Source organism: Eschrichtius robustus, chromosome 12 (genome assembly GCF_028021215.1).
Source record: "Eschrichtius robustus isolate mEscRob2 chromosome 12, mEscRob2.pri, whole genome shotgun sequence".
Lineage (NCBI taxonomy): Eukaryota > Metazoa > Chordata > Mammalia > Artiodactyla > Eschrichtiidae > Eschrichtius > Eschrichtius robustus.
The window spans coordinates 2,060,290-2,072,561 of record NC_090835.1 but is presented as its reverse complement, the minus strand read 5'-3'; the positions used below and the strand labels follow the sequence as shown (position 1 = coordinate 2,072,561).

The window sequence follows — 12,272 nt, the reverse complement described above, 5'->3', positions numbered from 1 at the left end:
CTGGGTGAATATCCACCGTGGAAGGCTGACTCGGCCATACTGGCCACTGGGTAGGGAGCCAATGGGGTCAGCCACAGAGACCAACAGGGTCTTCTGCAGGCATGTCACAGACAGCTTAGCTGTGCAGAGCAAGGAGTGGAGAAGGGCGGGCCCATACCCCACGCTCTCCCGCAGGGAACTGGCTGAGCCCCCTCCCTCTCAACACCTGTGTCTTCCCACACCCACAGGTCGGAGGATACCCACCTCCCAACCTCACCACGAGCCAGCCCAGAGCCAGAAGCCAAGAGTAGTGAACCTGAGAATGGTGGGACCAGAGGCCCAGACCTCCTTCCAGAGGGAGCCTGGGGGTCCGACAGCAGCTCGGGGAGCAGACCCCTGGATGAAGGTTCGTCCCGCACACCCAGGCTTGCTGCCAGCTCACGACTGACCAGGCTGTGCCCCAGCCCTGCTCCCAGGGTCCTGTCTGAGCTGATGCTGCAATCTGGCCTCCAGACAGAACCCCATCCCCTACCTGCTGAGGCTGGGCGTCCCCAGCCCCCAGCCCCCACTACACCCGGGCCTGAGAGCAGACACCCAGTGGGGGAGGGTGGGATCCAGGGAGGCAGCTTCTGGCTCAGCATGGGAGAATATGTCTCTTGTCAATCCCGTGTAGGGGTGGGTCGGGCCAGGGAGCTGGGGTGGAGTAAGCTCCCCACCATAAGAGGTGTGTAAGTAGGGCTGGACGGTCACCCCTCAAGAAGAGCGCAGAGAGGCCCATCATCTTAGGAACCTGGGTCTGGTGGCTGTGGAGCATCAGGAGGAAAGGAGAGAAAAGCTGTCTGAGCCAGTGCCCCAGGGCTCTCAGGGCTCTTCCAGCCCAGCTACAGGCAGGAGTGGATGGGCTGCTGGGTGCCATCCCTCCCACCCGCCTTCAGAGCCCCTACTGCCCCTGCCTCGGGCACCGGGACGACTGTGACGATAATGACACCACACACACACACACACATCATCAGGAAATTCCCACAACGAAGAACAAATCGTCAATATTGGAAACACACATAATCAAAAAGTCATGGACCAGCCACCTCAACCCTGTTCTCTTGGGTCTGGGACACTTTTTATTGAGACAAAACAGAACGGCCCTGCGCCCACCCAGCTGGGTGTCCAAAATCAGGACACCGGAGCCAGTGGTTCCCAAACCTGCCAGCTGGCCAGGATCACCCAGGAGCCTCGTGAAATACGGTGCCCAGGGACTTCCCTGGTGGCGCAGTGGTTAAGAATCCGCCTGCCAATGCAGGGGACACGGGTTCAAGCCCTGGTCCAGGAAGATCCGACATGCCGCAGGGCAACTAAGCCCGTGCGCCACAACTACTGAGCCTGCGCTCTAGAGCCCGCAAGCCACAACTACTGAGCCCCCGTGCTGCAACTACTGAAGCCCGTGTGCCTAGAGCCTGTGCTCTGCAACAGGAGAAGCCACTGCAATGAGAAGCCCGTGCTCCGCAACAAAAGAAGCCACCGCAATGAGAAGCCCACGCACTGCAGTGAAGAGTAGCCCCCAGTCACCGCAACTAGAGAAAGCCCATGCGCAGCAACAAAGACCCAACGCAGCCAAAAACAAATTAATTAATTAATTAAAAAAAAAAAAAAAAAGAAATACAGGTGCCAAGGCCCACCCCCAAGCTGCTGCGTGTGATCCCCTGGGGGCGGGGAGGTGGACAGTTCCACGGCCGTGCCAGTCAGGACATTGTCCGGGAGTGTCAGGCCATTCGGCCTGAACCGGCTCTAGTTAAAGGGAACTTGCTGCTTCACATAATTCACTTAAAAGCCCAAGAGTGTCAGCAGACCCCATCCCTGCCGGCCTCACCTGCCGTCCCGTGCATGGGCTCCCCTCACACTGGCAAGGCGGCCCCCAGCAGCCCAGACCCACGCCCTCCAGACCCCAGGCTGGAGGAACAGCGGTGTCACCCTTCCCTGGAAGTTTGAGTCAAGTTCTGGCCCGGCTCTCCCTGGCTACGCTGGATCCCTGGCCCTGCCTGCACCAGTCATGTGGCTGGGTGGCCTGCGCTCTGACCGGCCAGGCTGGACTCACACGTCCCCCGAGCCAGGGTGGAGTGGAGGTGCCCCCGGAGACGGGGCCTGACGCCGGGCAGCCGGACCCCAGGCGGGCACGACATAGCCCGGGGTTTCTGACGCTCATTCCGGCTGGAGTGCGCCAGGAGGCATGGCCACGTCGGGGATCACCTGGAGTCACACGTGTGACACCCCTCCCTGCACATCCCTGAGAGCTGAAGATCGGCTCACTGGGTGCCCGAGCCCTGCAGAGCCCCAGCCCAGCCCGAGAGAGGGTCTTGGCCCCCTTGGCTGGGATCACCGTGTCCTCAGTGGGAAATAACACGCCCGTTGAGGGCACAGATGGGCCCTGGCTTCTCAGCAGAGAAGAGAGGAGGGCTCCTCGCTCCCAGTGTCCCCGTGTGAAACCCAGGGAGGGGGTCCCGGGCCAGGCACACGGGAGGGGGCCGCACGGCACAGGCCAAGGAGGTGGGAGAGCCACTGTCTGGCGGAGGGGGTTGGGGACCGGGAGGGGAGATGGCACCAGGGCCTCTCTCCCCTCCCCCCGCTCCCCGCAGGAGAGCTGTCTGCTTCCCCTCCCTCTGTCCCTCACCTGCAGCCCGTGCTTCTCCAGCAGCGGACGAGCAGCTGTTCCGCTCGGTCGAGGGCCAGGCCGCCTCTGACGAGGAGGACGACAGTGGGAAGTGGCAGGAGGCGCGGCGGCCACCGGCTGAGGTCAAGGCCCTGCTGGCCGGCCTCTCCAGCTGCGGCAGCGGGTGCGTATGCTGGTGAGGACGGCCAGGACCGGGCGCCGGGGGGCGGGCTCTCCCAGTCGTCCTGGAAGCGCAGGGCAGCCCCTCCATGCAGTGACAGACCCTGATTCACGTCCAGCCTGGGTCACCTCCCTGCCCTCTGACGCTCTGTCCCCTCATCTGTTGGGGGAGGGGAGAAGACGGCCCCCGGCAATGGGTGAGGGTGAAATGAGACGAGCCAAGGCACAGTTCCTGGTGGTTTAATTCCCACTGATTCTCACTGCCTTGGCCGCGGTCCCAGGACCTGCCCCAAAGCTCTAGTGGGACCCTCAACACATCGGTCCCTTTCCTAACCCACTGCTCCTGACACCTGGGGCGCCCCGGCCAAGTCGCCCAACTTCTGAGCCTCAGTCTTCCTGTCTCTCAGATGGGACAGTAACACCTGTCGGGCAGAGGTTTTGTGAGGATTCTCCATCGAGGTTGTAAAATGCCCCACGGGTGCCCGATCCCAGCAGGTACTCCACTGGGGGGCGGCCTTGACTTTTTAAATTATACTGTAAAGTTCAGTTGATTTTCCACGGTCATTGTTATCACCAACCCTTTAAGTCAACAAACATATACTTAGCACCTACTCTGTGCCAAACAAATTTGGGGGCACCAGGAAAACAGCACTAACCAAGACAGGCCCTCTGCCCTGGAGCCTCTGTTCCAGTGAGTGGTGACAGGTGTGAGGGAGAGGCGGGGCAGGGGCAGGACATGCTGCGAGGGCCTCTGAGAAGGTGCTGTTTGAGCAGAGCCCTGAAGGAAATGAGGGAAAAGCATTCCAGGCAGAGGGAACAGCAAGTGCAAAGGCCCAGAGGCATGTAGGAGGGGCCGTAAGGAGCCTGCGGTGGCTGGAGTAGAATGAGTGAAGGTGGGTGGGAGGGAGGTCGGGAGGTCACGGGGCAGAGTGGGCGAGGCCTCTGGCTTTTGCTCTGATGAGATGAGGAGCCGTGGGGATGGGTGAGCAGGGGGTGCCATAGCCCCGCTTAGCTTTCAGGGGAGACAGCCTTGGTGATAACACCCCCCCTCCCAGGCTGGAGCAGACTTTGGAAAGCAGCTCCCTCAGTGCTGGCACTCTCCTTCGCTGCAGGTGTGATGACCAGACGGCCAAGAAGCTCATGACCTACTTCACCCGCTTTGGCAGTGCCGACCATGCCCGTGCCCTGGGGGAGCTGGAGCAGCTGGGGACCCAGGGCTGCAGTGGGAAGACCCTGGGGACACCAGGGGAGGAGGTCAGCTGAGTCCCACAGGCTGAGAGCTGGACCAATGCTAGAGTCTCTCACAGGCAGAAGAACTGAGGGATCTCAGCCAAGGGCTATGCCCCATTCACAGATGCGTAAACCAAGACTCAGAGAGAAGATGATTTAGATCTAATGGAGAATATTTTGGTTGCAAGTTAAAGGATACATCTCAGATTAGCTCGAGTGAAAAACAGGAATTTATTAGAATACGGAGCTGGGAGAACAGTTTCAAAAGAACAGCTAAGATGAGCTTCAGGCACTTCAGCTTCCTAAGATGGATCCAGGGACTCAGATTGCCTCCACCTATCTGCTCTGTATTTTTCTGGGTCCTGACCTCACTTTCCCCTACTTCAGAGGGGCTTGCTCCATGTGGCAGGGAAAGGGAAGGTAGGACCACAGGCAGCTCTAGGCTCCCATCAGCCCACTGAAGAAACCCCAGGGGAACAATAATAGCCCAGTACATTAAATCCCAGGGAAGAACTCCAATGGTCCAGGCTCAGTCATGTGCCCATGCCAGGGCCAATCCCTGTGGTAGGCGGGCAGGGTCCCATGACTGGCGCAGGTCCATCAAAGTCAGATGAAGTGGAAGAGGGACACTTCCCTCAAGGAAAGTTAGTGAGTTTGTTGTGGAGGAGGAGGGTGGCGCTGGGCAACACCAAGAGAGGTGTCTGTCTCCATCTCAACAAGAACACTTAGCATTTTTTTTCTCATCTGTCTACACCATGGCAACTTCCCTGTTCCATAGTAATCAAACATGGAATGCTATGGAAAGTTATTATTTCACTAAGCCCTCTAGCACAATGCACGTTTGCAAACTGATTTTGATAAAAGAGTTTTATATTTATATACCTGAAATTCTAAATCCATACTGTTTTGTTTTCTTTTGTTTTTTAAACATATCTGTGATCTGATACAGTTCCAAAGGGCATAGCGACCACTCCTTTCTAATTAAATCTCAAACAGGCGGCTGGGGAGCTCAGTTCCTGAGAGCCACAGACCATGTTGCCAGGCCTCCAATCTCCTGCCTGAAGCTGAGCGTCCAATGGCACCATGCCTTCGGCTGTTTCTCTTTCCCTCCATCGGTGCTAAGAGAGGGGGCTGCCTCACTCCTGCCATCCCTGCTTTAGAAGGCAGGTGGCCATGCAACATTTTGCGACCTCCCACCATCCACCCTCTGGTATTTGGATGGGATCGACAGCGTCAGTGCCCCCTGGCCAGGGGTGGGCCAGTGACTGTGGCTGGGCCGGTCGGGCCCCTCTCCTGGGGCTCTCTGTCCCGAGGCGGGGGTGGGGGGGAGTGGCTGGAGAGTGTTTTCAGCTGCAGCACCCGGACAAGAGGCTCGAGATGTTTCTCTGCCTCGTCCTGAGGTTCTCCAGCTTCCAGTCTGTTCTGGGAACAAGGCACTAGCCTGCCAGTGAATTCCCCTTCTGTTCAAACTAGCCAGATCGGTTTTTGTTGCTTGCAGCCAAAAAACTTCAAAAAGAAAAAGCAGATGGATAGAGAAGAGAAGGGAGGATGGAGTCCTTCCACCAGAAGAGGAAGGATGTGTATTCTTACATCAGCCTGACTCACTGTGTGGCCTTAGGCCCGGCATCCAGCTTCTCTGGGCCTCGGTGCCATCCCTGGGGAGACGGTGGGGCTTCTATCTGCCTGGCCACCTGGCAGGCTTCGGGGGGCCAGATGAGATGACCTCTGTGAAAGGGTCAAGGCAGGCCATGGGCCCCGCCTGGGGATGGTGCTGTGAGTATGGGGCAGAGGGCAGCAGGGCAGGCGCTGAGCCCGTTGGTCCCCACAGGCGGAGCTGCAGCAGAAGGTCGAAGAGAACGAGCACCTGAGGCTGGAGCTGCAGATGGTGGAGACAGAGCGGGTGCGGCTGTCCCTGCTGGAGGAGAAGCTGGAGGATGTGCTGCAGCTCCTGCGGAGGCTCCGGGACCTGGTAGGCTCACGGGAGCTGGCACAGCCAGGGCGGGGGAGGAGCTCGGGGTGCGGGGCTGGGGAGCCCGGCCTGTGTCGGGGACTGCCTCTGAGCTCTCCCCACGTGGGCAGGTGTCACCTCTACTTCCAGATGTAGAAAGAGCTCAGGGAAGCTAATCCAAAAAAAGGGGAGGCTCTCTAATTCATTTTATGAAGTTAATATAACTTTGATCTCAAACCCAGAGAACAATAAATATAATAAGAAAGGAAAATGATAAGCTACTGTCGTATTTAAATATGGATGCAAAAATATTAAATAGCATATTAGTAAACCAAATCTGGCAGTGTTTAAAGAAATGCAACATGACTAAGTTGGATTTATCCCAGGAATTCAAAGATGATTCAAGATCAAACATCTATCAACACAGTACACCACACTGCAGATTAAAAGGAGAAAAACCACGTGTTCATCTCAATAGGTGAACAGTCAGTAACAGCTCCTCTCATTATAAAACCTCTCGGCAAGTTAAGAACAGGAGGGATCGTCCTTAATCAGATTAGGAGTCTCAGCCAACTGCCTCTCACAAACCTCACACTTATTAGTGAAATGTTAGAAGGAATCCTTCTAAAAATCAGAATCAAGACAAGCATGCCTGTCATCACTGCTTGTGCCACATAGAGGTTCTAGCCAATGCAGTAAGACAAGAAAAAGAAAGGATGTGGGCTTCCCTGGGGGCGCAGGGGTTAAGAATCCGCCTGCCAATGCAGGGGCCACGGGTTCGAGGCCTGGTCCGGGAAGAACCCACATGCCGCGGAGCAACTAAGCCCATGCACCACGACTACTGAGCCTGCACTCTAGAGCCTGCAAGCCACAACTACTAAGCCCACAAGCCACAATTACTGAAGCCCGCGCACCGAAACGAAGACCAGCCCCCACTGACCACAACTAGAGAAAGCCCGCACAAAGCAACGAAGACCCGACGCAGCCAAAAATAAATAAATAAATAAATAAATAAATAAATAAATAAAAAGAAAAAGAAGGGATGTAAGGACCGGAAAGGAAGAAACAAAGTGCTTAGTAATTATGTATCACATTTATCCACATAGAATACCGAAGAGAATCTAAAGGCAAATTATTGTGGTTCTTTGGCAAGGTGCCCAATTTTTTAAAAAATCATAACACAGAAATCAATATTTCTAAATAGCATCAGCAAACCATTTAAAAATTTTTCTTAAGAGACACTAACTTAGCCAGGATTGCACAGCCACTATGAGATGGAAGTAGGATGTGAACACAGGTCTTCAGGGTTTGAAGTGGGCTCTGCCTGCGCTTCAGGCTGCCCAGGATGTAGGGCTACCGAGGCCCAGCCTGATGTGACACAGCCTGGGAGAGTGGCAAGTGGCAGCCCCGCACCTGTGGGCTGTGAGGGTAGTGGTTCCCAGCACAGCTCTGGGCCACGGAGCCTGAGGGCAAATGCTGGTTCTTCCATCTCCCAGCTGGGTGGCTTTGGGCCGATTTCTCATTTTCTCAGCATTGCTTTTTGTTTTTGTTTTTTTTTTTTAAATTTTTTAAATATTTATTTATTTATTTTTGGCTGCGTTGGGTCTTCGTTTCTGTGCGCGGGCTTTCTCTAGGTGCGGCGAGCGGGGGCTACTCTTTGTAGTGGTGCGCGGGCTTCTGACTGCGGTGGCTTCTCTAGCTGCGGCTCGCGGGCTCTAGAGCGCAGGCTCAGCAGTTGCGGCGCTCGGGCTCAGTCGCTCCGCGGCACGTGGGATCTCCCCGGACCAGGGCTCGAACCCGCGTCCCCTGCACTGGCAGGCGGATTCTCAACCGCCGCGCCACCAGGGAAGTCCCCGGAATTGCTTTTTTCACTGCTTAAAATGAGAGTCAAATAAGCTCTTTCAAGGATTAAAGGAGCTGGCGCATCATCTCTGTTCACAGTCGTTTCCCAAGTGCCGACCTGGGCACAAGGACAGTAATCTGTAAGCACGTGGGTCCTGCATGCTGCTACATCACCCACCTAGAGTCTGGGCAGTGTGGCCACCCTAGGGGTGGGGGCCAGGGAGGGACCATGGGCAGGGGTACTCCATCTGCCGCAGGGAGCCACAAAGAAGCTCTCAAGGGCCACCAAGTGCCACCCGCCCTCCATTTCTTTTGAAGAACGTATCGAAAAGAGCCCTGGGGAAGATTTTGCTGAGCACACTGGACGCTTGCAGGGACCCTGCACGTGGTAGGTGAGCCCCCTGACCCCCATCTTCCAGAGCCTGGCTGCAGCCGGAGGGCATCCTGACCTAGCACCTCTGTCCTAAGTGTCTGGGCTGCAAAACGCCACCCCATTCCTGCCCTGCCCACCCGCAAAGGGTGCATTCAGGAACAGGCTTCGGGAAGCTGAAGGTGCTATTTGACAAGAGCAGGGAGCAGACACCCCAGGGAAAAGGCCAAACAGAAGCCAGTGTGGCCAGACCCCGAGGGAGCCAGGCAGTTCCCCGTGGGCAGTTTAGACTCGCCCACAGTCCTGGGCTTACTGCGGAGGAAGGGCTGTTGTCATACCCATTCCACAGGTGGGAAGATGGAGGCACAGAGAGGCCAAGGGCCAGCTGTGCTAAGACCTCAGTTCTCTCCCTTAAGTACTAGGCCACGTGGCCCCGTTGTTTAGACAAAGTTCAGGGCAGCAGAATCTCATCAGTGCCAGCTTGTGCCCAACGAAATCAGGAGGAGCAAGGCCGGCTCCTGCCTGACAGGGCCTCACAGGCTGACGGGGAGACAGACTGGTGATAAGCATTTGCTCGCTGGCCTCACTGGGCACTAATGGGCAGGGCTCAGGTATGTCCAGTGCCCTGAATGGTCCCTGGCACCAAGGAGGAGGTCAGAAACTGTGCATTAGAAGGTCCCTTCCCCAGGGTCCTCAGTGGGAGAGGAGCAAGAGTGGGGGACAGCTGAACAGGGCTGGGGAGGGCCCAGGGAGGAGGGGGAGCAGCTCTGTGGGCCAGAATGAGCAGACTGACCCGCCCTGCTGCCCACTCTTCCTTTCCAGAGGGGACGTCTGGCCCCTCAGCCATGCTGGATGCCCTGCACCGAGCTTTGGCTGGCTGTGAGCTCCTGCGTAGACAGCCCTCGGCACCAGCCTCTGCAGCTCCAGCACTCAGCAACTCCCTCCTCATCTCCTGCTGAGGTTGCTAGCCCAGTCTGTGGGCCCCCTGGGCAGCCTGGCCACCGTCAGACCAGCCTCGAGGAACAGCCTGGCCACCATCACATCCTCAGAACCCTGGAGGTGCAGCCTCCTTCTGAGACTGGCCCAAGTTCAGAGCCCGGCAGCCATCCCTTCCTTGGATTCCTCCCAGATTCCCTTGCAGCCCCTGCATTCCTGCTGCCAGGGTCCACACTGCCCTACGGTTGCTGGATCAGCCTGTACCTGCTGCAGTCTCCTCTGCCCTTGGAGTGGAGCTGCACACTCTTCTGCCCGGTCCAGTCCAGAATCCCTTCCCTGGGCTCCCAGGGTCTCCTCCCCTTCCTCCCCACAGCATGCCTGCCGCAGGGACTCTGTGTCCCCCCGTCCCCTGGGGAAACTACTCATGCCTCAGGAATTGTGGAAGGCCAGGCAGGGCTGGGGGAACTCCAAGGGGGGCAGCGTGATCACTGCAGGCTTCCTGGTGGGGCTGGCCTTGAACTAGCTCTAGAAGAGGGATAGGATTTAGATAGGCAGAGAGGAGGGAAGGGCATTTCATGTGAGGTAACAGCGAGAGCAAAAGTGTGGTGCCAGAAAGGGCCCCCATTAGTACAGAACCCAGAGCCCCTCCTTCCTGAGCACACAGTAGGTACCAGGCCTCATGGGGTCACAGGAAGGAGGAGGACAAGCTGCCTGGTCTCATCTACCTTAAACTCTTGTAGGGGAGACAGATACGTTGCCAAGTATTGCAACGTGGGTGAAATCCGGGCTACCCTGAGGTAGAAGAGAGGGTTCTTAATTAAAACTGCAAACCCCAAAGCTATGTAAGAATGTGAAGGCATATGTGAATATATGAAAATTAAAATTTTTGTGTATACAAAAAACTCCACAAATAAAGTCAATTATCAAAGGTAATGGTTTGATAATATTTTTATTAAAAAAAAAAAAAGAAGAGAGGGTTCTGAGAGCTCAGCTGAGAGGGATCAGTTTGAGCCAAGGAGAATGAAGCAGGAGAGACGGCAGGACGAGGGCGGATGCCTGGCAGGACGAGGGCGGATGCCTGGCAGGACGAGGGCAGATGCCTGGCAGGGACGGGGGCGCCTGGCAGGGACGGGGGCACCTGGCAGGGCTGGGGGCGCCTGGCAGGGACGGGGGCGCCTGGCAGGGAGGGATGGGGCAGGTCAGGGGGGCCTTGATGACAGACGAGGGTTTAGGACTCCATCCCCCAGGCAATGGGGGCCCTGGAGGGTTCTGACCTGCCTCCCAGAGGGTGGAGCAGAGGGGAGGAGACAGGAGGCTACAGGACTCTGGGAGCACGGGGTCGCCAGGGGGCTGGAGCAGAGTCATGGGGACACAGAAGGGGAACCGCGGGGGAGGGAGATCAGGGGAGCCCGGGACCAGCAGGCACTCCCGGGCAGGAACCACAGGGAGGGCTGGAGGACAATGCCCAGCCTCGTGTCTTGTACGAAACCTCATCTCATTGGAGGCAAGTTTATAATGTGGACTAGGATGTAGAGGTGCCCAGAGAGGCTGGATGAGCTACCCAGCATCACACAGCAAATTAGCATCCAAGACTGGACCGAGGCCTGTTTTCTAACCTCGTATCTCACACAATTCCTACCACTTCCAGCTGTCTCTGGCTAGGAAACCCCCGGCTTGGGGTCTGGATTAGTTATGGTACAGGCTAAACCACCCTGATAAAAGAGATCCCGATATACTCTGGGTCAAACAGGATAGAACTCTCTCTCCTGTAACAGTCCAGAGGTGAGTGGTCCTGGTTGACAGAGCAGCTCTGCTCCATGGAGTCACCCAGGGATCAAGGTTCCTTCCACTCTGTTGCTCTGCCTTGCCCTAGGGTGTCATCCTCCTTTGCATGGTGGAAGCCAATTCACCAGCATTGCATCTGCCCTCCACAGGAAGGAGGAGAGAGGAAGGGAAGGGTCAGGCACTCTGGCTCACATCTCCTCTACTCTCATCCCATTGGCCATACCTAGCTGCAAGGGATGCTGGGAAATATCATCTATAGCTGGGAAACCACGTATCCAGCTAATGCTAATATTATTAAAAGAAAAAAGGCAACCAACTGGACCAGGGCCAGCCACGCCCACCAGACCACCCACAGTAGTCAGCCTGCCACAACAGAAGGACCTACGCAGTCCACATAGGGGGCACCCTATGGCATATAGCCTGGCTGGAGGAGAGTGCACCGCTGGGACACATAGAACATCTCCTACAAAAGGCTGCTTCTCCAAAGTTGGGTAATGTAACCAACCTACCAGATACATAGAAATAAAAATAGCAAATTAGGCAAAATGAGGTGACAGAGGAATGTGTTCCAAATGAAGGAATAACATAAAACTCCAGAAGAGTTAAGTGAAGCAGAGATAGGCAATCTCCCCAAGAAAGAGTTCAAGGTAATGATCATAAAGATAATCAAAGAACTCAGGAGAATAATAGATGAACAGAGTGAGAAGTCAGAAGTTTTTAACAAAGAGTTAAAAAATATAAAGAACCACCAAACAGAGATGAAGAATACAATAAATGAAATGAAAAACATACAGTGGAAGGAATCAACAGTAGATTATATGATACAGAGGAACAGATCAGCGAATTGAAAGACAGTAGTGGAAATCACTGAAGCTGAAGAGAAAAAAGAACAGAAATGAAAACGGTTTAAGAGGCCTCTGGGATAACATCAAGTGTACCCACATTAGCATTATAGGGGTCCTAGAAGGAAAAGAGAAAGAAAAAGGGACAGAGAATTTATTTGAAGACATTGTAGCTGAAAACTTCCCTAACCTGGAAAAGGAAACAGACATTCAGGTCCAGGAATCACAGAGAATCCCAACAAGAGCAACCCCAAAAAGGACCACACCAAGACATATTCTAATTAAAATGGCAAAAATTAAAGATAAAGAGAGAACATTAAAAACAGCAAGAAAAAGCAACAAGTTACATACAAGGGAACGCCCATAAGGCTATCAGCTGACTTTTCAGCAGAAACTCTGCAGGCCAGAAGGGAGTGGCACAATATATTTAAAGTGATGAAAGGGAAAAACCTACACTCAAGAATACTTTACCTGGCCAGACTCTCATTCAGATTTGAGGGAGAGATCGAAAGTTTTACA

At 55.2% G+C, this 12,272-nt stretch overlaps 1 protein-coding gene across 1 annotated transcript in view; it reads left to right on the top strand.

The window, feature by feature from the left end:
• The window catches only part of EFCC1 (EF-hand and coiled-coil domain containing 1), a 32,022-nt gene extending 22,873 nt beyond the window's left edge, over positions 1 to 9,149 (top strand). Inside the window, exons 3-8 of the mRNA XM_068559057.1 lie at positions 228 to 385; positions 2,648 to 2,816; positions 3,913 to 4,054; positions 5,859 to 5,999; positions 8,139 to 8,208; positions 9,013 to 9,149. Of these exons, the coding sequence (XP_068415158.1) occupies positions 228 to 385; positions 2,648 to 2,816; positions 3,913 to 4,054; positions 5,859 to 5,999; positions 8,139 to 8,208; positions 9,013 to 9,149 (817 nt within the window). The remainder of the gene's footprint in view (positions 1 to 227; positions 386 to 2,647; positions 2,817 to 3,912; positions 4,055 to 5,858; positions 6,000 to 8,138; positions 8,209 to 9,012) is intronic.
• The last annotated feature ends 3,123 nt before the right edge of the window (positions 9,150 to 12,272 follow it).